This window comes from Garra rufa, chromosome 1 (assembly GCF_049309525.1).
Source record: "Garra rufa chromosome 1, GarRuf1.0, whole genome shotgun sequence".
NCBI classification, from domain to species: domain Eukaryota; kingdom Metazoa; phylum Chordata; class Actinopteri; order Cypriniformes; family Cyprinidae; genus Garra; species Garra rufa.
The window spans coordinates 40611559-40637817 of NC_133361.1; the positions used below are offsets into that span (position 1 = coordinate 40611559).

At 39.4% G+C, this 26259-nt stretch overlaps 1 protein-coding gene across 1 annotated transcript; it reads right to left on the bottom strand.

The window, feature by feature from the left end:
• Positions 1 to 1797: 1797 nt before the first annotated feature.
• c1ql1l2 (complement component 1, q subcomponent-like 1-like 2) lies at positions 1798 to 26259 on the bottom strand. The gene is made up of 2 exons (XM_073819466.1): positions 25085 to 26259; positions 1798 to 3478 (listed from the first exon to the last, which is right to left on the bottom strand). The coding sequence occupies exons 1-2, from the start codon at positions 25694 to 25696 to the stop codon at positions 3299 to 3301; spliced, it is 792 nt and encodes a 263-aa protein (XP_073675567.1). The 5' UTR covers positions 25697 to 26259; the 3' UTR covers positions 1798 to 3298.

The window sequence follows — 26259 nt, forward strand, 5'->3', positions numbered from 1 at the left end:
TCCGTGTACACTACACAACCAAAAACGCATGTCAGATGATCATTCAGGCTGCATTTGTCATAAAGGATGTTTTAATGTAACAGAAATAACCATAATAAAATGGACTGTTTTTCCTTGGGGTGTAAAAATACTGTATTTAATTGTTTTATTTTGCAATTAAAGCCTGGAATACACTGCACAATTTTTTCCCCCAGTTTTCCGCTGATTTACAGTCTGGAGAAGTCGATATTAGTTGCCACAAGTCAAAGCCAGTCCACAGATTAGAGTTGACAGATTCCATAGAAAATCGTGTAGTGCATGATGGTCACAGACTCCGATATTGTTTAGCTTCAGACTTTGGTTCCGCCCAGTCGGAGAATATCAAACATGTTTGATATTTTCAGACGATTTTAGAACACATATTATTTTTATTCATCACGCATTTCCTAGCAAAAAGGCGCACGTTTTTGCGTGAGTTTGTTGTGATCGGAACGATTTCAAAGTCTGGTAGTGTGTGATCCTCAGTCATGTAGTGTATGATGCCTAGTGTTTTAAAAAATTTGATCAGATTTTAAAAGTAGTGTAGTGTTTTCAAGCCTTTAACGGTTACTTTTATTAAATGAGCCTTTGAAATAAAAAGCAACAAATCAGTATGACGTTATTTTTTACACGTCATAAAGGATACGCAGTGCGAATTTGGGCAGCCATGCCGTCGTTTTCAAAAGTCTCGTTTTGGTCCGTTTACACTGAAACGCAACCCTGAGTTTTCAAACTAAAATGGGTTTGCAGTGTTTACACAAGTCTCCATATTCGACGCTCGAAAACGCCGGAGTAGTGTAAATGACAGGTGTAACCATAGCAAAAGTTATGCGGTTTAAAATGAAAACACACTAGTTTAAACATAGCCCCCGTCTTCGCTGTGCATTCACGACACATCCGTGTCCATTCCTCTGCTTGTAAACAAGGCGCAACACATCAGAAAGCTCTCGGATTTCATCAAAAATATCTTAATTCGTGTTCCAAAGATGAACAAATGTCTTGCGGGTTTGAAACGACATGAGGGTGAGTAATTAACAAGAGAATTTCTATTTTTTTGTTAACTATCCCTTTAAGAACAGTACACACCTTCTATGCTCTGCTTTTGAACAAGATGATATCTTTAAATCAGTTGTCTTGCAGAATATAAAAAAAACCCTGTGATTTTTATGATGCCTCTTATTTATATATTTTTTAAAAGATAAACATCTTGCAGATGCTGTCAGTTTATGAGCAGAACCGTGCGTTCATTTAAATCCCTCTCAGAATATCACTTGATGTGATGTATTTTGCAAATATCTGCCAGCATCGCTCTTTTTCTCTCTTCCTCCCGTCTCAGCAGGAGTGACTGCTCTAAACGCCAGCCCTGGCTGTTTGAATGTGTCCTCTAGAAGAAAGTGTCCTGAGATGCAACAGAGGTGACAACGTGAATCAAGCAATGAGGCACACTTAATGAAAGCTTTTGTTAAGTCTACAGCTGTGTTTTTTCCCTATGTGCTTTTGTGAGTCAGGCCAGGTGACAGGTACGAGATAAAAATAGAGAGACGGGAGAAAGAAATCCGTGGATGGAAAAGAAGCAGAGGCATAAACGCGAATCTTGGTTGCCTTCCTATTTATTCCGATGTAATTTGAAATGACTAAAGCATGTATTAAATAGCCTATAATGTGAAGTATTAGATAAATTGGAAGATTTATGCAAATGGGTTTCCGTTTTCCCAAAAACACTGTTGTGTTAAAAAAAAAAAAAATCATTACAGCACAAATGACTCCAAAAATCCCATTTGTTATTTAAATTTATTCAACATTTCCAAAAGATAGAGTAGGACTGACAAACATAGCATAGATTTATTTAATTTACATCTTTATTGTTTCTTTTATATCTTCTCTGTAGAGGCTTAGCTAAACGTGTCTGATGCAATCTCATTGGCTCTATATCACATCTTTGACTGGCTAAAGCATAGAACATTTCTCAAACCAATAATGTGGCAAAGACAAAATATAGTTCATGCTCTGGTGTTGGTACAGATACGCACACACTCCCACGCTCACACTCACAAGCGCACGTGCACACTTACAAATAAACCTCATTTGCTCACATTCATTCGTCCCAGAGGAATAAAATATCACCGTGTAAATATTCTCACTGCATGTTGTTGCATTTGATTTGAATGATTGAGTGACGAGTGAAGCCCCTCAACAGCACCTCAACTCTCCCCAGATATGCGTCCTCCAGGCCTCTTCAAAATGACAGAATTTCGCCGCAATGTTTGGGTTATAAAGGAAATAATTGCTATAAAGCAGTAATACTGTGGCTAGGTGGTTTTTATAATTTTAAATACGATCTAATATAACTCTCTTCTGAACCCTTTTGCATTATTTTTAATTTAGCTTCAGAAAAACATCCTGTTTATGCGTCCATCACATGCTCTCCATTCATTCTGCATTAAGTTAACTATCACTACAGCATACATAAATACCCATCTTGTTCATAAAAAAAAAAAAAAACAGATTAGACAATTATAAGTCATCTGCTGTTTCTGGAGGGGCAAGAGGTGACTGAGAAGAGGGAGATTAGGGTTGAGTGCTAATTGACAGGGGAGGAAAGGAGTCATGGGAAGTGGGAGTAGCAGAGTATCAATTGTGTAATTTGAGTATCAAGTGCTTGTAAGGAATAACATTCATTCACAACGCTCATCAGCTACCGTAGTCCCAACAGAGTACAACACATACGTAAAGAATGCAGATGGAAACCAGTTACCAACAATAGCCAACAGGGGGTGCTGTGTCCAATGTAGAGGTAAGGAGAAATCGGACACGAGCGTCAGAATTATATGAATACATAAGTTGGCATGAGATCCACATATCCTTCAAAAGTAACATACTTTTTTCCACAGTTTCTCAGGGATACCGTTAACATTAGATATCTGTGGGCAAAAAGAGTTTTACTGAGGAAAAGCACATGAGGATGAGGTTAAAGATCTCTGCCAGTCACTCTCGGAGTCTTAAAACAAGAAAGACAAGAATGCCCTTTCAACACCGAAAGAGAAAAACGTCACTTTTATCACTTTATTTCCTTGTCCTTTATCAATCTATAAGGTGATTTGAGGAGAAGCTACTGAACCCTCGCTCCACTGAGTCTCTTTCTGTAACAATGTGTGCTGAAGCAATGCAGAGATCCTGGTAAAATAAAGCGCTTGGGATGATAAATGCTCCTTCCTTCACTTCCCTTTTCCTTTCGCTATATTTCTTTCCTTCCAACTGCTTTTCCTCTGTGCTCACATATTCAGTCAGCGTAAAGAATGAAGCCAGAGAAGGTGCTGTATTTGTTGTTGTTGCCCCCGTGGGCTTTGCCACCATCCAGTTTGATGTAGACTTCATCGCCAGCGTCTAGATGCAGAATCACACTGTTTGAAGCGTAGTCATAGTTCTGATCAGCATCTTGAGCGATCGCGCTGGCTCGCACCTACACGAGAGAGATGAAGAAAGACAGAGAAAACGAACAAGGAGCATTAGTAATAGAAAATCATGTCTGTCTGAGACATTTGGTCAAGGTTTAGCTAGTTAGAAAGCTCCTCTTAGACCATGATTGTTGGTAGATGCTGTAACTACACCATCTAGATGCAAAAAATGAAAATTCTGTCACTAATTATTCACCCTCATGTTGTTCCAAACCCGTAAGACCTTCTTTATTTTCAGACACATAATTAAGATATTTTTGATGAAATCCGAGAGCTTTTTGACCCTGCATAGACAGCAATGCAACATGTTCAAGGCCCAGAAAGATAGTAAGGACATTGTTAAAATACTTTTTGTGCACAAATAAAACAAAAATAGCAAACAGTTTCTTCTCTTCTGTGTCAGTCTTTGACGTGCATTCACAAGAGTACCACGACAGATTCATGTGATACTGCTGGCCTTCTGAAGAAGAGAAGAAATTGTTCGTAATTTTCACTTTTTTTGTTTTCTTTGCAGACAAAAATTATTCTTGTGGCTTCATAACATTAAGGTTGAACCACTGATGTCACATGGACTATTTTAATGATGTCCTTACTACCTTTCTAGACCTTGAACGTGTCAGCTGCATTGCTGTCTATGCAGGGTCAGAAAGCTCTCAGATTTGATCAAAAATATCTAAATTTGTGTTCTGAAGATGAACAAAGGTCTTACAGGTTTGGAAGGTTTTCAGAATTTTCATTTTTGGGGAAACTGTCTCTTTAATCTATTTACAACCATTCAAAATTAGTAGTACTTCTGCAGAAAGGCTGATGATACACGGGGAAACTTTTTTGAGCAATGTTGCTTAGGCACTTTCCCATTGTGAATGGGTAAAATATTTCTATCTGGATAATTTAGATCTGTTGTGCGTCTCACCTGGTTGATGGCAACATTGCCCAAAAAGCTGCCTCGTGTATCATCAGCCTAGGGGGATTGACTCAAAAAATGGGAAAGATGACAGCTTGTGCCAGCCAAGCAACTGCCATTGAGATGTATGGAAATGCTAAAGGATAGCTTTCTCCAGATATTAAAGAGAAATCACACTATGAGAGATTTAAGTGAGTGACAATCTCCTTTTCTGACTCTGAACCTTAAAATCTGCAATGTCTGTGAAGGTTAAATCTCCCTCATTAAACAAGAAGTATCAGATATCCACCAACACATAAGCGCGCATAAGACTCCAGGATGCATGAAAACACGCAAGCGCTGACACACATTCAGATTTGCTTCAAATTTATGACAACTGTTCTCGTTCACCTGAGCGGGCCGGGAATAGATTGAGACACGGATGGATTTAATATGTGTGGATTTGTTCGAGTACCACACAACAGCGTTGGGGAAATTGCTGAGGATTTCTGTAATCTGTCTGGTGAATGAAAGTTCGAGGTGCTGAAGGCATGAATATGTACAGCTTGACTGTCTGGATCTCACTCACAACAAGCTGTGAAATGTGAGCGCATTTTAAAAGCAATGAATGTGGCAGGCCGACTTTTATTTTTCCAGTTCATTATCAGACGGAAAGTTCAGCTTCAGATAAGTGCTAATGTCTGTGTTATTTATTAGAGAAAAAGAAGGAAGGAAGGAAGTGTTTGTGTGGGAGTGTATTTGTGTGTCCTTGTGTTCTGATTCTAGATGACCTCTGTTCCATCTAATTAAGAGTTCTGTTTGAAAGGTTTTTGCCGACTCGAGGGAGAGCTCCGTAGGCAGAGGTGTTAGAGCAAACCCCGTTACACTATTATAATCAACACCAGTGTGTGTGTGTATGTGTGTCCCTCCCACACAATGTGGCTTGCGCTCACTGGCAATACTGGTAAAAAAATATACTGTCGAGGGAACAGGCTTTCTGGAAGGGGAAGGGTCACAAATGAATTCACTTTGCTTCTTTTGCCTAAGTAAAATGTACATACTGTGTACAGCATTTACCCATTCTGACAAATCATTTTTTTGTATTTTGTATAAAAGGGAATTTTAACTGGCCACCCACAGTATTTCTGATCCTTCATGCCATTCCAAACATTTTTGGCTAAAAAAACAAAAGATATTCTGAAGAACTGTTTTTGCTCATACAGAGAAAGTCAATGGGATAAAACAACAATGGACTCCACTGACTCGACCAAAAAACACAGACGTTTTTAAAAATATTTCTTTTTGTGTCCTATAAAAGAAATAAGTCAAAGGTTTTGGATAAAACCAGATTTTTTTTATTTTTTTTGAAAGGCCCTTTTTATACCAAATTTCAGACACATTTTAGGATATCACTGCATGTATCTTTTTCGAATGCAGGTAAATTAGTTGAAAACGAACTTTACAAACAACGCTGCAAAGGATAGATTAAAGTTTTTTTTTCTCCATTTGTATTTGTGTGCTAAGCATTGTTTTGTTAGCTACCAACATGCTAATGTCAAAGCAAATATTATTCTTGCTGTGTTTTATATCAAAGGCCATTTACTATCTTTGAAATTGACAGTTTTCAAGTAGCAGTCTATGGAAGCCATGGAATAAAATAAAAGAATAAAAAAATTATAAATTTGAGTTATATTTTAAATTGCTGACCTTTTTCTCACAATTGTGAGATTATATCTCTCGATTCTGATAAGAAAAATCAACTTGTCATTCTTTCTTTTCCCCTCAGCTCAGAATCATGAATTTATATCCCACACTTCTGGCTTTTTTCACTCAGTTAATATTGAGATAAATTGAGTAATATAGTCCGAACTAGGAGATATAAACTTGCATTTGCGAGAAAAAAAAGTCAGAATTGTGAGATCAAATGGGTAAATGTTATGTCTCCTATAAACTGCAAATGTGAATATTATGTAGACCTATTGTTTAAATCACATTTATGCTTTAATAGAGTAATCATAGCAGGTTTTTATCCATAGTCTGTCTGCTTAAACGTCTGCGTTTAGCTTCAAATGGCATCTTTGCACCATTTATTCCATGGATTTTACTCATTTCTCTCTATTTGTTACCTGTATTTTTTCTAGCTTGGGGCAAAATGACACCAAATTGGACAAAATTCCCCTTCACGATTAAACTAAATATAGTATGTCTGTTGCTAACAAAGGTAAAAGTTTATGATTAAGATCTGCTCACTCCGCATCTTTTGCTGCGTTCCAGGCAGGTTTTTTAACTGGTAAAACACCACTTCAAACTACGACTCACGACTTTGTAGCCTTCCAGGCAAGTCACGCTAAACTGCCTGGGCACATTTATGAATTATTATTATTTTTATATTATTATTAATTTGATTGCAATGTTATATTGTCCTAAGCTTTATTTTCCCACCGTGTACTACTTGCATAAACACCGCACCCATTAGGGCTGACATTGTTGTTTCACAGGCTATGTTACCTCAGAGCTCGGAACTGGGAGTACTTTGATCTAGTACGAGTTCACAAGTGGGAAATCACGGGTTTGACTGCTGTTCCAGTGCACTTTCACTGGTAGAAGGTTGGAAAAACACGGGTTACGGGTTGTCTGGAACACGGCATACCTTTTTTTGTGTTTTTACAGTGTTGCACGTTATAACCAATCGCACACAATTCTGTTAAGCCTAGGAACGCAAAGGCGAATCAGAGGCGTTAAGATGAGTCATCACTGAAACTGACACCGTGGCTGTATCCGAAATTGCCCCCTATACCCTCAAATAGGGCACTATTTAAGGGGACAGCCATTTTAAGTGGTGTTCGAAACCATAGTGAATGTTCTCGAGTGCACTCATTCAATCCCACAATGCGCCGTAAAAACGAGTGTACAACCTTGCACTCAGTGGCTAGAGTAAACTGTATAAGTGGACTAATGTAGGGAATAGTGAATAGGGTATAGGGAGCGTTTTCGGATACATCCCGTGTCTACTCCGGAAGATGACTGAATTTTGGACTCTTAAGTAGATTCATTTCAGAGTGTAGGCAGTTTCAGTGATTATAACGATATTTCTGTTTTTCTGAAAGTCGCGATAGATCGAAGTTAGTTATAATGTTCTTCACTCGCCTTCTGTCTATAATTTATTAGCTGTTTGAATAGGCATGAACATGAAAACGTTATAAAATTAGCAACTTACAACTTACATAACTGTGATCACGTTAAATACAAATTCAGTCCTATTAAAAATATTTTAGTAGCCTGCACGACACCCATATCTGGTACTTGCCTAAAAAGACATATTTATGATATTTGTAGCTAATAGAATAGGCTGCAGCTAGGCTGTTGGTTCGCCCTCTGCCTATGAGTATTTCCCAGTGCAAGTTGATAGGTTGGTCTTGCATGCTCTAAATCACTGGTCTCAAACTCAATTTCTGGAGGGCCACAGCTCTGCACAGTTTAGCTCCAACCCTAATCAAAGACACCTGATCCAGCTAATCAAGGTCTTCAGGATTACTAGAAACTTCCAAGCAGGTGTGAGTTGGAGCTGGTTGGAGCTAAACTCTGCAGAGCTGCGGCCCTCCAGGAACTGAGTTTGAGACCTCTGCTCTAAATAGATGCTTGGAGGCATTGTAACTACTGCTGCTGAGTAAACTTAATTTCCTTAAAAATGTACTTCAAAATCTATTGAAATCAATTGCTTGAGTCATACATGTGTAGAGCTATTTGTGTGTTGTGGAATCTCTGCCTTTGAGAATTTGAATTCGAAGGCAGCTGCTTATGTAGACAGCGCACAGCGAGGCAGCTCTCTAGGTTTTGGAGCAGAGATAGCAGGCCTATGTTTGTGTTGCTTGAGTAAATGGCTGGATTGATTAGCCAGGCACATATCACCACCTGTCCCATTGAAATGTTGGCTGGTGTTTGCGGGTATGCATGTGCGTGTGTAGCTGTCTAATTTTTTTCATCCACACAAACACCCTGTAAAGATTCTGGCAGAGGGGATTCCCTGAGGTCAAGGCCATATGGATGTTTGGGCTGTGGTATGGTGGCTGTAGAGGGACACATGAGGTTGCGGTGCTGATGTGTAATGGGTAGCGGTGGAGCGCTGGTTTGACCAGCTGCTGCTAAATACACTTTACTGAAGCTCAATCTGAAATGCAGATACATAAGCACAGAACTGATCTCTATGATTCAATTTAGCCAAATCAAGTCTTCTGATTTTCAGCAGAGATAGCTACTAAAATCTCTGTAGGACCATATCAGCTTATGATTTTAGTGATGAAACAAATGGTGGAGGATAATGCAATAAAGAAACAAAGAGAGAGAGAATATTATGAAGCTAGCTTGAAAATAGCTGTCAATTCCTTCAAATCGAATGATTCTGCTGTGTTTTCGGGTTTTGTGCTGAGGCAGCTCTTGCCAGAATCATTCCTTATTGATCGGACACATTGTTTACCGAATGTGCCAGTGTAAGAGTGCTGCGCCGCATGAGTGACATTGCCCGAAATTCGCCCTCCTCTTTTAGTGTCCACTTTCTAAGCCAGAGAGAGAGAGATCTGGAGCTTTCCATCATCCAGAGAGGAGGACCAGTCCTCCTTAGGGACGCGGTGGGATCAGCAAACACAGCAAAGCTTTCTCATTAGTTTTCATTTTGGGCTGAATGGCAGTGAGTTTGTCAGCCAGAGACTGTAATGTGTTCTTTAATTATGATGGACAGAGTACAGAAGAAGAAGGAATGGAGAGAAATGTGACAAGAAGAGTGAGAGATGGCAGTTCTACTACCATCAGAGAGCTTCAGGATCCTTGGACGAAGTCTCTGGCACATCTGTATATTTACAGCGACTAGATGAGAATATTTGGACACTGAAGCCACACTAGAAATATAGGAATTTCATTGCATTAGACATGTGAGTTGGTGGAAAGTTAATAACTTCATTTATACATTTACATAATTTCAAGCATTTCTGTGGACAGAAGCTGACTGAATTTCACCTATATTGACTCAACATAAAAAAATACTGAGGATTTGAAATGTTTGTGTGGGTGTGTACTTGCTCTAGGGTTTTCATATGAGATGAAATAATTTAGTTAAAATCGCCACATAAGACAAAAATAATTGAAAATAATAAATCAAAATAATAAAAAAAACATTTAAACCATTAACTAGTTTTAGCCTCAGATGTCATGCCCACAGACTGCTGGCTAAAAGTCTGATGCATATGGAACCCAAAATAGGAAACACTTCAGAAATTTCGAGGTTGTCAGCTGATTGGCTGAATTCTACCAACCCCATCTCATGGCAATTCACTAATTTGTATGAATTGATACTTCATTTATAAAATCCCGCCCCTAAACTTATACAAAATTGTACTAGTGAGGTCGTATGAGTGAGGTTGTATAAATTTGTGCGAATTAGTCACCTCATAAAATACGTACAAATTGGTTGTGAGATATTGTCGATGCTACAGTATTTCCGGGAGATGTGTGTGTCGCATTCTTTAACGTTCGACCTGAAAACAAAGATGCCGTGTCGCCAAACCCCAATTAAAGAAGTAAGCCGTCGTGTTTACAACTGTGACGATGAGTGCTTATCAGGATGAACTAAATTATAGATTTTCAAAAGTATGTGACTCATATGTCCAATAAGTCCAAGAGTTTTACACATCGTTCTGTTATTATGGGGGCATTTCCACGCCCCTAAACATGAAGCGGCACAAAACAAACTGTGATTGGTTGCTTTAGCTGTCAGTCATATGGCCTCTTGGGAAGCCCTTGGCCATTCATAGCAGCCAAGGTTCCCAGACCTTCTCCCATCAGTCTGAAGGTCTGGTGAATCAAGACTAACCATTAACCAACATCAGAGAACCTTGAAAAGAAAGTGTTGTCAAATTATTTAAATATTAACCTAAAATCTCAAGAGGTAGATATCTCCTGTCTACAGGGCTTTGATAACCAGACATTGTTGAAATACTTAATTCCTAACAATATATTTTTAGTTTTATACCCTTAAACAAAAAAGAAAAATGCTATGCTTGAAAAGCGTACTCATGCAGTATTTCTTTTAAATGAATGCTAATAAATTCCAACATTTTTAAATGTCTAAATTGTCCAAACGCTTTTTGCAAACACTGTATATTCTGTGTGGTTAGCTTCCCTTCTCTCAGCAAAGCAACATTTTCTCATCTAATTGAGTGTCTCTTGTCATATATTATGTTCTCTTTTATAAATCTCTTCACATGCTTGTCTTCTCTTCCATCCAATTTGTTTTCTTAATCATCTTATAGGACTTTCAGTTCTCTGTCTCTCTTGTCTTTTTTTCCCTCTCTTTCTAATTTCTCTATCCATGTCTTGAGGTTTGAGAGGCAGAGAGCAGACGATCAATACTGTAGCTCAGGTAAGAGGAGCAGACGGCTGGTGATGTAGATGAGAATTGCCTGAGAGAAAAAGAGAGACCCCGACCCTTTGACCATCTGTCCAACATCTTCACCTTCCTACCTCATGTCTAGTAAGTGTCCCATTTATATATATTTTTAAAAGAATTTCTGTACATTTGACCTTAGATTGACTGATTACTTTGAATTTTTTAAGGGTAATTTATCCACTAGTTATTCTTCTGCCACCCTCCACATGTTTAAACACATTTCCTAATATTATTTAATTCTTAATGTTTGTCTGACACCTGAAAGTTGTGAATTACTTTGCTAATGTTATAGTTAGAGTGTCCTGCAAGTCTTTTTATCAGGTATAATCAGAAGATGAGAGTGAGATGAATCAAGATGCACATAAATATTCAGTTTGCCATTTTTCATCACTATTCTTCTCACCCACAATCTTAATATAGCCAATAGTGTAAGAGTGAGTGACATTTTGCTATGACCTACTGAGATTAATGAAAAGATGCTAATTAGAATGAGAAAGAACTCATTTGTATTCAAAGTTTGTGTCTTACACTCACATATGAGTCATGAACAATTTTACATGATTATTATAAATCGTTATTGTGAATACTCCTAATATTTATAAAGCTATAAGAAAACATTATACTAGTGTTCAGAAAATATTGTGCCAGAATGTACACTATAAACATAAATAAAACAAAGATTAATATAGTACATTTTACAAGAAAATACAAAATGTATATTTAATTGAATGTGTTATTTGCTGTTTCTTTGTAATTGTTTGTAAAATGTCCAATCCATTTCTGAGTGAAATTCATTTCTAAGCCATTTTAGTACCTTATTCAGAAGTAAAGTTTGCTGTGGGTGGCACATTCAGTGCAATAAAGCAACTGTGGAGCTCCTGCGGCTTTGTCGTCGCATAAAGGCTCTGTCGGTCAAATGGAAGAGGACTTGCCCGTCACTCAACCCAGATGACTCTGTGTCGCTCTGTCTCACTTTTTATTCTCTATCTTTTTTCTATCCATTGTTTACCTTCTTGATTAAATCTGGTGAGTCTAATATCGATGTGCAAACAAAGTCTGCTATTCTGAATCCATGGTGACGATCGTCCGGTGCATATTAATATCAAATAATCCGCCTTTAGCACACACAGCCTGCACAGCGGCCTTATTAAAGGGTGAGCTCTTAGTGCCCGGGGAGTGCGTGGGATTTGTTGGAGAGGATTTCGATGAAACACGTTTTAATCTTTTTTTATTTTTAATATTAGCCTCCTTTGGGAGGCCGGACTTCCGTTGTTGGCTGCGTTTGGATATCATTTCAGGGTAATTAAAAAGCAGTTGAAATCTAAGCTCAAAAACTCTTATAACGACTTAATGACAGAAACTGTGTTCTGATTGACAATACTATAAAACTGATTTCATTGGTAAAGCCACTACGACTGTAAATGATATCCAGAGCAATGAGGAAACACCACAAGGCATTTCAGACTTTGTGTAAATAGAAATCAAATAGAAAGATGGATGTGTCAATTGCCTCTTAGAGGTCCACAGTAAATCCTTTCTTTATGATGCCCCCGGAGCATCTCTGTTAGCAGAGTCCTGAACAAAATAATTAACAAAGACAGTCACTGCAGTAAACTTTGAGATTTAAAGGAATATTCAGGGCTCTTTCTGTCGATTTTGTCGATTAAACACACACACACACAAAAAATAATTGTTATTCTTGCCTTAGTTGTAAAAACAAACCAAAAATGTGTACATGCACTTACAGTTGAAGCCTACAGGCAAAGTTTGTTTTTTGAAACTCAAGATTGAATTGAAATGGTATTGTGTTTAATCAACTGCATACGCCACAGATGCTGTCACACACATACAGTATATTTAACCCAGAATGTTCCTTTAACAGCAAGTGAAATAGTTGGAAAACAGGTCTACGGGGAATGACTGAGAGAGGGAGGCGGTATAGTTGGGCAAAGTCAAAGAATGTAAGTCCAAAGACATTGCTAGGCTTTAGGGCTGGGTTAGGGGGACAGACAGTCTGCATTTAGCACTTCAAACAGATGGAAACCGCCGGCCCTGCATTGACATGCATCTGTTTGTCCCTGTTTTGGAAAACAGTCAGTGTGTGCTCAGAGCACATACATGCTGTGTGTTTGTAGACTTCATCATGGAATGCCTTTTTGACTTTGAAAGTGTGACCTCTCTGGTGATATTCTATGATTTATGCGCTGAATCACAGATCTAAGTGACTAATAAATTGCATTATTTGACATCTATTTATTCCATTTTAGCGATGTTTTATTAACATATTTTGGGAGGAGCTCACACAGATAATTAACACGGCTAATTCACCCTTAGCAGTCACTCTCCCTATCCCATCAGCGCAGGAAAATCTCTATAAATAACACAACAATCCTACCTTCATCATCTCTTGTCTTGTCAACGCCCCTCCTCCACCCTGTCTCCTCACCTTCAGCCCATAGGGGGAGCGCTTATAGGGCTTGGGCCAGTGCTGAGCTCGGACCCCTCCCCCTGGGCGGGGGAGAGCCCCGGGCTCGGGAATGACTGCCAAATACGCACAACCTTCCACTCAGTTTATTATTTTTGGGAGGGAACTCGTGAAAGCATATTTAGATTTGGGTTAAAGAGATTGTTTACCCCAAAAGGAAAATACTGTCATTAATTACTTTCCTTGTGTCATTCCAAACCTGTAAGACCTTTGTTCATCTTCAGAACACATATTAAGATATTTTTGATAAAATCCGAGAGAAAATCCTTTCTGACCCCTGTGCATGCGTCCTTGTACTCTTGTGAATGCGCATCAAAGACTGACACAGAAGATAAGAAATTGTTGAATAAAGTCAGTATTTTCTGTTTTCGCACAAACATATTCTCATAGCTTAATACAATTAAAGTTGAACCACTGATGTCACATGGACTATTTTAGCGATGTCCTTGCTACCTTTCTGGGCCTTGAACGTAGTAGTTGCATCGCTGCATATGCAAGGTGAGAAAGCTCTTGGATTTCATCAAAAATATCTTAATTTGTGTTCTGAAGATGAATGAAGGTCTTACTGGTTTAATAATTAAGATTTGTTTGAAAATAAACTTTTATGCACAAGTCTACATTTATTTGATCAAAATACAGTGAAATATATAGTAAATAAATGTTTTCTATTCTGAGATATTTTAAAATGAAATGTATTCAATGTGATTATAAAACAATTTTCAGCAGTTATACTAGTCTTCAGTGTCACCTTCAGAAATCATTCTAATATGCTGATTTGGTGCTCAATTATTATTTATTATTCAATTTATATATTAATAAATGTATATATTTCAGTTATAATTATTGTTTTTATTATCAATGTTTAAAAACAACTTATGCTGCTTAATTTTTTTGTGGAAAACATTAGATTTTTTTTTATTTTAATTTTTTAAAACTCTAGTTTACTGTTTGTGCTGATTCTTTCTTTCATATCTGATTCTTTCTTTCATATCTGATCAATGAAAATATCTGGTTTAAAATTTAAAACCAAAAATGCACAATTGTATAGTAACAACATCTTAGTAAACCAAACCTTCCACCTTATCCTTTGAATTTCCTGGCTCAATTTCTTAATACAGTCAATGTAGAGATTAAGTGCGCTGCGACTGAAACGCAGTAGTAGCCAGTGGATATTCTTACAGATGTCAGCAGCATCTCCCTGCCAGAGACTGATCTGTCTCTGAACGATATGAAACATTTCATCTATGAAAAGCAGCCTAATCCTGAAGGACACATCCTGCTGTCTCCATGTCCCCCTGTTTCCTTCACACTTTCCAGCGACTGACACCAGTTGACTTCTCATACCGCATTACAGGCTCTTAGTCAGTTAGCGGTAGTGTGGTTCAGTTGGAGCATGCGCCTGCCTCTAATTATACTTAAAAGGTGGACTGTGAGCTGCATTTCTGATCGAGGCTTAGTGGAGCACTTCATGCAGCGCTCAGAGAAAAATCCCCTCGCGGATGAGAGCGAGCCAGATGCTTGCTGCTTGTGTGAAATTCCTGAGGACATTAGAGTCTTCCATGTGCTGCTTTTTCACTTGGGTTTATTAGCAAAGCAAACCTGATTAAGGACAAGATAAGTAGTGGAGAACAAAAGTGAAGATGCCACACTTTCATTTCCATCTGTCGCACCACCATGCAGAGAAACCCAGAGAGATTAATCTACCCAGCTGCTCTTTGTCTTGTCAGCGATCTCCAGGAATTCTTAAATAACACTGATATAATGTTTAAACAATGATTAAAACTGTTTGAGAAGAACGAGCAGTGGTGTTTGCACAGACAATAAACGATGAATGCCGTTGAAAGAGAAATGCTTTTATGAAACTTCTGAAGTACTCCTAATGAAGATATTACTCAGAAGGAGTTTAAATAATAATGTCGTCTGCTGATGGCCATGATAGACGAGGGCCAGCTGGCTAGAGAAGAAGATGCCAGCAGCCATCAACTAATGCCAGAGCAGCTTTCCATCAGTTACTCACACTTGTGCATCTAAAAGACATCTAAACAGGCTGATTCATACACAGTTCAAGAAGCTAAAGTCGAGGAAGACAGTTCACAAAATAACCCCCGCAAAATACATTCTGGAGGGAAAAAAAAAGGTTTTCAGAGATTTTTAGACTACTTAAGCATAGAATACACTACACAAGTTTTTCCGCTGATTTACAGTCTGGAAAAGTTGACACTAGTTGCTATAAGTCAGAGCCAGTCTGCAAATTTAAGTTGACAGATTTAATAGAAAATCACGTAGTGTATGATGGTCACAGACTCCAATTTTTTAGCTTCAGACTCTAATTCCATCCAGTCTGAGGATTTTGAGCCAAATTTAAAACACTTAGTTTTCATTTGTCTTGCATCTCCAGCCTTTAGAAAACCCAAATGGGTTCTAATACCAGTTCTGTCGTTCTAATAATGGTTGACAAAATAGGCGGGTAACTCAATCCAACTCACTGTGAGTTTCTGAACTTGATGTCGATTGCACTCCATTTTTAATTTCTTCATCCGTTTTTTTTTTAAATACAGAGAACCACAATGGAAATAAGCCTATGGCTTTTTAGTGTATATTATCCTCGAAAGTTTTGAAATGTGTATGAATAAGGCTTTATGGGATTGTTTAATTTAAATTATTATGATTCTTGCTTAAAATTACCCAAAATAGGTTGGAAATGACCATTTATTAATATTTTTAATAAATGAACATTTATTAACAGGTTGAATAAATAATCAAATAATAAACTTTTTTTTTCAATTGCTTATTAATAAATGTTCATCTTTATTATTATTGCTGATGCCTCCAGTAATTATGTGCCTGATTTTTAATTTCCAACTTATTTTGGGTTCATTTTAGGCCAGCCATTTAGTAATTTTTAAACAATAGTTGACTTAAAGGGGTCATCGGATACAAAACTTACTTTTACATGTTGTTTGAACATAAATGTGTTTTGGCAGTGTGTGTACACAACCACCCTATAAAGATAAAAATCCATCCAGTAGTATTTTTTTAATCGATATAACTAATAATAACTGTTAGACCCTCATTCTTTCGCGCCGGAGCAGGGACGTATAGACAAGAATGGGTCATAAGCGACTGAGGTGTTTTGTTGTTGAATAATGATCATAGCTGTCGTATGCGCGCTCATCACCCCACAGAAGAGAGGGGTGGGGTGAGCAGATCTCATTAGCATTTAAAGAGTCATGCAACAAAACTGTTTTTGACAAGGTAAAAAGGGTGTTGTTTTACACTACCATTGAGAAATTTTGTATGTTATAGACTTTTCATTAAGGGTGTGTTTACAGTTTGATGGGTTCATTTGGTCTGGACCCAAAAAGAAAATGATACTTTTGGTCCTGGCCCACTTAGCGTTCACACTGGCATTTTTGACAGTGAACCTAAAGATACCGAACCTAAAGGCATAGTGATACATTCACAACCTAATTGGTCAGGTTGAATGATGTATATTTCGTGATGGAACTCACAGAACACTCCAAACAAAAGGAAAATGTGCGTTTGACTTAAAGGAGCGCTGCGGGTGTTTGACATTAAAGTACCCATTCACTGATCTGTCTGCTGATCGCCATTTGAAGTCAAATACACGCAATGCCATATGCTGGACTAAGCATGCTCATTGTTGCGTGATTTTATGATTTTATTTTTTTCACCTGTAAAATCACAAAGAGCTTCTAAATGGCACTTTACCTCGTTACTTCCTGTTTTTGGTTCGTTTGGAAGTATATGGTCCGTGTTGCATTCATATTCCATTCGAATACCAGAGTTCTTTTGGAAGCGAGCCGAAAACCATCTTTTTAGCGGTCTCAGTCCGCTTGTTTGGTTCGCACTAGGGTTCGGATGGCAGCGTTCACACTTACTCAAATGAACCGTACTAACAGAGCAATCGCACCAGAGTTTGTTTTAATCGAACCAAACATGACAAGTGTGAACACACCCTAAGACCCTAAAGAATCATATCAACTTGGAGAAATGGGCATCCCATGATTCTTTTGAATAAAACTACCTAGAAGGTTAGGTTAAACATTTAACCTAACTGCTGGGTCAAAACAACCCAGTTGCTGGGTTTATCCATACTTCACCCAGTGCTGCATATTCTAGGTATTTTTAGACATTTCTGCCTTTATTTACTGGCATTTGTATTTACATTTGTATTTACATCATATTTGAGAGTCCTTCAAAAGTTTGTTAAAAAAAGTTTGATACATTAAGTAGGATCTTCCACTCTAGAATGTGACAAACTAATGCAAGCAATCAAACTAAAGCGTGTGCCGCTGACACAGATATAACTGACAAACAGATTCATTTTAATTGGTTTGTTTAAAAGAACTGTCAGTCGTGCTCAATTTAAACTAATGACCTCACGCTTACAGCAATAAATATTCCCTCAAAAGGAAACTGGCGGATTCCCCTGAAGCTGAACTCTTAAAATTGCTCGCGGTGTGCACACAGTGGCCTGACCTCTAGCTGTGCCCCTCTGAAATCTTCAAGGAGTGCAGCTGCATAATGAAACATCTCGCTGCATTATAACGCATTATCGTGTGATAGAGTAGCCTCACCTCCTCTCAGTACCATAATGAGGAGTGTGCAGTAATTCTAGTCTTGGGGGAGACTGAAGGAGAGGGGGAGAAAGATGAGGAGAGGGAGCGAGGGAGAAACGCATGGTTTTTGCTGCAGCATACATTTTTCATGAATTGCCCTATTCATCATTTGGCACCGGGCAGATAGTTGTTATCTTACAGTAGCTGTTGTTTGTTTTCCGAGGTGATCGAGGTGTTAAACACGCACGTACACGCGCTGACTAATTCGACCGAGTAAGTGGGCTGAGCGAGGGAGTCGCGGCGGACATACGTAGGTTTGTAGCGTCTGAGTAGAAGGAGTCATTGAAAACATCATCGAAGCATCAAGATGTTTACAGAAGAACTTTGCCGAGGGGCAAGTTGTTATTCCCTGGGAGAGCACGAGTGTGTGTGTGTTGAACACATGAAACATGAGTTGGGTATCAGTGACTGCATGTGTGTGAGAGAGTGTGTTGATTTCTGCTCATTAAAAGAAGAAGAGGGTCTCCTCCTGAGTCACCGTCCAGGCCACAGTCACTCAGACAGGGAGGCGCAGCTATTTTAGTGCATGTATTCAACAGACACGCTCACAGCAGTACTGCCGAAGTCTCTCTGGGCTGGATATTTGACTGATAGAGCTGAGGTGCAGAAGGACTGTGCTTTAAGAGTATAGTTCCTCGCCTATAAATAAATGATGGATTCCTTCGCAGCTCTTGCTCCGTTACACCCAGACGCATCTGACATGTGTGGCATTTCTTCGCAGCACGGGCAAATCCAGTGCTAATAACCCTACAGCACCCAATTAGACTGGTTTTAATGTTCTGCTCCACTGGGTGGCAAATTTAGTGTCCAATTAGACATCACATCAGGGGCAAAGGCCCCGCCCCAGCGCCTCAACAGCTGATTAGATGAGTGGAGAGCGGGAGAAGTGTGTTTGACTGAATACACGAGCACACCCTCCAACTCCGACGCAAATTAACAAGCTGTTATTGAAGAGGACTGCTTATTGGACTTGTTAAAAGATGCTGCAGACTTTTTCAGGAGATTATTTTAAGCATAATAAGTTTGTTTCGTGACTGAAAAGACAAGTGAAAGATTTTGTATACTTCAACCAGAAGAATTATTGCACACGCTATGCTGTATGTTCTTTTGTCCTGTTTCCTGCAAAAATAGTATTGATCCCGAGGTTGTTTTTGCTCTAGCAGCGTGTTACTTGGCTCTCTCCCCATCCAAATACCAATGAACAACACTTGCATTTATGTACGCTCTGTAATTAAACATGAGTAATTTGTTTGACTCTAATAATTGAACACTGAACTCTGTAATTAAAAACATGTTTTTCCCTTATCCAGATGGTGAAGTATACCATATAGTACTATGTGCATACACATATATGTATTGCTCCTAGTCATTTTAATTATATTAGAACAATTTATGCATGCAATTAACACTCTAAAAAATGCTGGGTGAAATAAGGACAAACCCAGCGGTTAGATTAAATGTCTAACCCAACCCTCTGGGTAGTTTTATTCAACTCAAATGACTAAAAATTACTATATGACTTGCTTAAAATTAACCCAAATAAAGTTTGTAACTTAAAAATCAGACACATAATTACTAGAGGCATCAGCAATAATCAAAAGGTGAACATTTATTAATAAGCGATTCAAAAAGGTTTATTATTTATTGAACATATCAATAAATGTTCATTTCCAACAATACTTAAGTAAAATAAAACAACCCAGAAGGTTGGGTTAAACTTTAACCTAACTGCTGGGTTAAAACAAGCAATCACTTGTCCATATTTTCACCCAGCGCTGGGTTGTTTTTAACCCAGCATTTTTTAAAGTACACAGTTGCATTAAAGAATACATTATTCCCAAAGATATCCTAAAGAAGGAGTGAGTGAATAAAAAACAACAAGGAAAATGCAGTGTCATGTCATCCTTTAAAGCACAGTTTTCATCTAAAAATGCAAATTCTGTCATCATTTGCACACCTTCGTGTCTTCATTTCATTCCAAACCTGTATGACTTCCTTTTTGCTATGGGTCACAGAATAACAGATTTTGAATTTTCTTCTTTTTTTTTCTCTCAGTACAATTAAAGTCAGTGAGGTCCAGTGTTGTTTTGGACCCCACTGACTTTCATTATATGTGACCCTGGAGCACAAAACCAGTCTTTACTGGCAATAGCCAGAAAAACATTGTATGGGTATAAATGATCAATTTTTTCTTTTATGCCAAAAATCATTAGAATATTAGGTAAAAATCATGTTCCATGAAGATATTTTGTAAATTTCCAACCGTAAATATATCAAAACTTCATTTTTGATTACTAATATGCATTGCTAAGAACTTCATTTGGACAACTTTAAAGGCCATTTTCTCAGTGTTTTGATTTCTTTGCACCCTCAGATTCCAGATTTTCAAATAGTTGTATCTTAACAAACCTTACATCAATAGAAAGCTTATTTATTTATTTATGTAATTAAAAATGTACCCTTATGACTGGTTTTGTGGTCCAGGGTCACATACGGGGAAAAAATGTTCTTGTAAATGATGACAAGATTTTCATTTTTGGGGGTGATCTATCCCTTTAACTCAATGAAAACACTGGAAAACATATCACTTAATAAACCAGCTGCAAACTAAACCATGGGAGTGCAAATCTGCGCATGTGTGAGTGTGTGCGCCCGTGCGAATGTGGTCTGAGACAGCAAGATTATCCCGAAGGAGCCTCTTGAGAAACACAAAGAGTGCCTGGATGCATTTGCTTATAATGAAGTCAGAATGGGTTTGGGTGGATTAATGACAATATCAACAGAAGGAACACGAGGACAGGTGCCAGCACAATCTGGATGTGGTTCAAAGTTTTTAATTACGATTAAAAAGACTCTCTGGCACACTGCAAACGCCTTTTCTCTTCCCAGCCTTTCATTTATTTATTTTTTTTTTTTACTCCTTTATCACATTTGAAGTGGAATTCCTTGTAAAGCCTGTGGAGTTTCAAAAGGAATGCACAGGCATCTGTACATGTCCATCTGGCAAAAATCGATTTTTTTTTTGGAGAAAATTTGGCGAATCAAAAAAAGGAAGCTGAGATTGTGAGGAACAAACAGAAGAAGCTTGGAAAGAAGAGTGGCAATGGATGAAAAGGAATACATCCTTTGTGCGTTAAAGCTAAAATCCATTAAAAATACACAATGCGATGGTAATAAACAAAGCGATAATATTTTCCCACACAGACTGCAGTCTCACCAGAACAAAAATGTTCTTTTGCATTCTTTCTCATTCACTCACGTATACTTCCTGAACAGCAGCTGTGTGGGTTTGTATGTCAGTATGGTCAGTGGCTGCTTGAAGAATAGAGCAAGTCCACAGGGATGCACCAGACTAGCTGAAAGTCTGTTAGCACTCCATCACTGCCATTGAGAAACACTGTACTGCTTCCACATACATTCAGAGAGTAAGAGGGTTGCAATAAAGTTAAATAGTAAAGTTTCTTTTAAACTGTTAGGGAACGACATGAGACTCCAAAAACAGCACATCCAACAGCGGCTCGCCGGAGGTCCTATATGCCCACACTCTCTCTCACACACACTCACACTGCTGCAATTCCTCTGATCTGGAATAGCGGTTTAATTAGTGAGGCGGTAACCACTTTATAAAGATTAGCTTGCTCTCGGGAGGTAGGCTCGTCGCCCATGTCTGCCTAAAATGTCTGTGAGGAGGGTCTCTGGAGATCAGGACCCATTGTGTTCAACAGACGGTGCTTTACGACAACATATGCTCTCCCTCCCCAATGCTCTTCCTTCACACACTCCATAAATGCTGTACTGTGCTCCCAGCAGTTTTTGCCTGCTCTTGCCTTTGCCATTAGTGTACTTCTTTTATGGTTTTGCTTAGGCAATCTAGTTAGGGCATGGGGAAAACAAAGAAACCTTAAAACAGCACTTGCAAGTTAGCAGACAAACTTTTGAGCTGCACAACAGAGAAGTTCACAGAGGTAAGGTTTCTCTGAGGTCCAGGTTCAGATGAAAGCATAATTAATCAAATCATAGATGTGTGTTTGTGACAGAAGCAAGTGTTCATCTCAATTAAGAGGAAGAGATCTGCCCACATTGTCAAGGCACCAAGGGACCAGTCGAGTTAAATTAATATGGCAACTAGAGTATAAAAGACAGGCAGCACTTACAAGGACTCAGTCTCAGCAAGATGCCTGGTTTGATCTAATGAAGAACATGATTAACTTTAAATAAGGTTTAAAAAAGATAGAAAAGGAGGGGGAGTGAGGCGCTGTATGAGCCAAGAAAGAAGGAGATGTTGGGGACAGGAAAAAAAGAAAAAACATATTTCAATTCCAGATATTACAGTGACTGTTAGGTTCCTTTTATTATCTCTTTCATTTTTTCCGCTTACCCTCTGGGCAACGTCTGGCGGTCTTTCTTCTGTGACAATTTCTTTATAGGAGTTGAACTATTTCCTCTAACAGAGGCTGCTGGATGATCGCGGCGGCGGTCGGATAACCCTCGGTAATTGTATTTATCTGACTGAAATATCGGCGGTGTCGCGAAAGCTCCGGTTGCTGCGGCAACGCGGCGTCCTGCGCGCGCTGATCTCCGGGCCAAGGAAAGACTAAAAACACACGCGCCCTCCAGGTGCTGCTCTCCTCCCCCCATTTTCAATTCCAGGTGCAATTCCAGCGAAATTGTTAAAAATAAATGTTGACAAACATACTTTTATGGGTCGCTCTGTTGATGTTAGCGAGGCAAATCGGAGACATTTAAGTTATTTCCACTAAATGAAATACTTGAGCCTACAAAGAGCTCGAACTTTATTAAAAGTGGCAGAAGAGTTATGTAGGCTATGCATTAAATGATTGATTTATGTAGGCTATTAATAAAACATGCACACTTTAGCTCAGTAAAATGGTGCCAGTTTATAAGCACTAAACTAAGAGCACAATATATATTTAAAGACATATCAGAGCAGATTAACCTTAGATTATTCAAATAAAATAAAATATTTAATAAAATACCAAATTATTTAAACGTGGTTAGAACGTTGATACGTTGTTGTTGGTACTAAAATGAGCGATATGTCTATGAATATATATATATATATATATATATATATATATATATATATATATATATATATATATATATATATATACATGCATGTATATGACCCTGGACCACAAAACCAGTCATAAGGGTAAATTTTTTTGAATTTGAGATTTATGCATCATCTGAAAGCTGAATAAATAAGCTTTACATTGATGTATGGAAAGGACAATATTTGGCCGAGAAACAACTATTTGAAAGTCTGGAATCTGAGGGTGCAAAAAATCTAAATATTGACAAAATCGGCTTTAGTTGTACAAACGAAGTTCTTAGCGATGCATATTACTAATCAAAAATTAAGTTTTGATACATTTACAGTATGCAATTTACAAAATATCTCCATGGAACATGATCTTTACCTAATATCCTAATAATTTTTTGGCATAAAAGAAAACTCGATCATTTTGACTCATGCGATGTATTTTTGTCTATTGCTACAAATATACCCGTGCTACTTAAGACTAGTTTTGTGGTTCAAGGTCACATATATTATTACTGTTGTACCCCAAATTCTCATATTATCCTACCATTTAAGTTATGTGATTAAATACGTTTATGAACGATTCTGTCAATGTATGAAGGACAGAAGTTTATGCTATTTTAAACTCAATGCTGGCCTTGTGGTCTGGTCTCTTTGTTCGCTCCAAAAACTGTGGATGTAATATTTCATTACTTAAAAATGTTAGTTCTAATTCACTAGATCCTGAAGAGACTCTAAAGTCTTCTGTATAATTCTATTCCATCTGTCTCTAGCTCCCCCGTTGCGCGTACGGCTGAAACTCAGCGGATGACGCTACACGTACGTTTTTCTCCCACCTGAGAGTTAGTCTCGCGTGCCAAACCACTCTAACATCGCCAAATAAATATATAACGGTCTCCTAATAAATACTGTATCAGGAATTACAACCGTGGCGACAAACCATTATCATACGCGCCTCAGATCCTTAAACACCGCACGTTCCATTTCTGTCTGTTTCTGTCTGCCTGCACTGACACGCCAGTGTAGCCTATCTAGTGCACAACTGCACACTTTCTCATTAAAACGCACACAAACCAACTCTGATGAGAAGGTAAATGCAAACATGCAAACACAGGAAGAGACAGATAGAAAAGAATAAGGGAGTAAAAAACCACACACGCACATTAAATGCTCGTTTCCTGAGACGTGCTGAGATAATAAGGTGTGTTTGTGACTGAAGCTTGTCTTCATGGCAGTCTGATTACAAGTTCATGAAGTTGCACGATTTCACACGCGCTGGCGATTTTTGTCAGACTGTGGCATTTTCGTTCGCGCCCTCTAATTAAGCAGCGCTCACGTCAAGTGGTCCAAGTTTTGTGGGCAAAATAGCCACATTTGCGGTGAAACATTTACTTCAAAACAAAAAATGAGCATGGCTTATTGTAAACAGATGGAGTAGCAGCCTGTATGTATTTTCTCCCTTTAATATCTCATAATAGTCCTAATAAAATTGCCAACGACACTAAAAATTTAACGTTTACATTAGGCGATTTATGCATCCAAAAAGATCAAATATATGCTCCTGATGCAAAAGCATGTTGGACACTTCATAAAAAAGTTTGGACCGGCAAACTTTTGAAGTGTCCCGTCCAAAGACAATTCCATAAAAGAGAGAGAGAGAGACAGACAGAATCTCTGTCCTCTGTTAACGGGGACACGCACACAATGTCAGCGCGAATTAAGCGCATTCAGCGCGTGTCTTCTCGCTGGGTATGTGGCGCCGCAGCTGTGCGAACTTCACCCGAGTGCTCTGGGGGGACGAGAAACTCACAGCAGATGTTACTGCGTCTCCCACCAGTTTCACACGAAACAAAAAAAAAGCAGAGGAGAGAGCGAAACGACAGTCTCGTTTGTCCTCTGCTGGGTCATTATTAACAGCTTAATTAATTTTAGATCCGCTCTGCGAATACCAGCTCCTAACACAAGCACCTAACACTAGATGAAGAAATGCGCTTCACACATATGCAACTTTAGGGAAAAAATGATATATCTAAAAATAATTTGTTAATAGGCTTGTTCACAAACTTTAATGCAAAGAAGTACGATTTGGCACTCACCTGTCCGTTCTTGCACAGGTCAGCCCACATACTGGTTCCGTCACCTCCTCTCATTAGGACGTGGTAGATGAAGAAATACGTGCCCGGCACGCTGCAGATGAACTTGCCAGAAGTGCCGTCGTAGTTGTTGCCGAGGTTGGTGACCACGTCGTCGAACTTGAGGATCTCATAGCCCTCGTGCGGGTTCTTCAGTCCTGCGTAGAAAGCCACCCGTGGGTGCGTGTTGTATGTAACCGTGCTGATAGCTCCATCATTGCCCAGGCTCAGAACCCCGCTTCGGCCCCTGTCCCCCCGGTCCCCCGGGGGCCCCATCGGACCCGGGGGCCCTGGCTCCCCCGGTGGCCCCGGAGGACCGGGTTTGCCCGGCCGGCCCGGCTTCCCCTGCGGCCCCTGGAGGAGCGTGGAGGGTGGAGGCATGTTGCTGTGGTCGGCCAGAGCCTCGGCCTCGGCCTGCACAGAAGAGCCGGTGCTGGCGATGCCCGTGCTGGTGCCCTTGTTCTGGTACGGGTCGCACACCATTCGACAGGTGCCCAGCATCTCGTAGTGGCTGTTGTCATTGCTCACGGAGCTGACTAGCACGGGGATGAGCACCACCAGCACCAGCACCAGCATGACCCCTACGGCAGCCGCCACCAGGGTCTTCCTGCCCAGGCTGAGGCGCGGGAGTGGCTGGGCAGCCAGCGTGGGTCTGCCGGGAGCCGAAATGGTGACTGCTGGAGAAGAGGAGACCGCAGAGAGTGAGACAGACAGAGGGGTGCAGGGGGGGTCCTGGGGGAAAGGCGCCAAGCCCTAGGATCCCAAGCGTGTGGAGGAGCGTGTGAGGGTGAAAGAGACCCACATGCACACGCTCTCACACGCTTGCCCAGCTCCGTGCACGCCTGGTTTGCTAAGCTGGCTCACTGGATCCGTTGGGCTGGCAGGAAAGCGCTTTCACACAGATCCCACATCCGCTCGATCTCACTCACACGCACTCTCACACACACGCACACGCATGCATGCAATCGCGCTCACACGCTCGCCCAAAAAGTCGATCCCATTGTCTGGTGGACAGAGTTGCACTCGGTAATGAAGAGAATGAGGGATGGCAGAGGCAGCAAAGAGAAAGAGAGGATGAAGAGAGCGAGTGTGCGCATGGGAGTGAAGGACAACGCATGAGAGAGAGAGAGAGAAGCAGA

Excerpts from the sequence above, each read along its gene's own strand:
- c1ql1l2 (XM_073819466.1), bottom strand. The coding sequence starts at position 25,696 with ATGCTGGTGCTGGTGCTGGTGGTGCTCATCCCCGTGCTAGTCAGCTCC. Across the intron at positions 3,479-25,084 it reads ACCTGTGCAAGAACGGACAG|GTGCGAGCCAGCGCGATCGC; the intron begins GTGAGTGCCAAA and ends TCTCTCGTGTAG.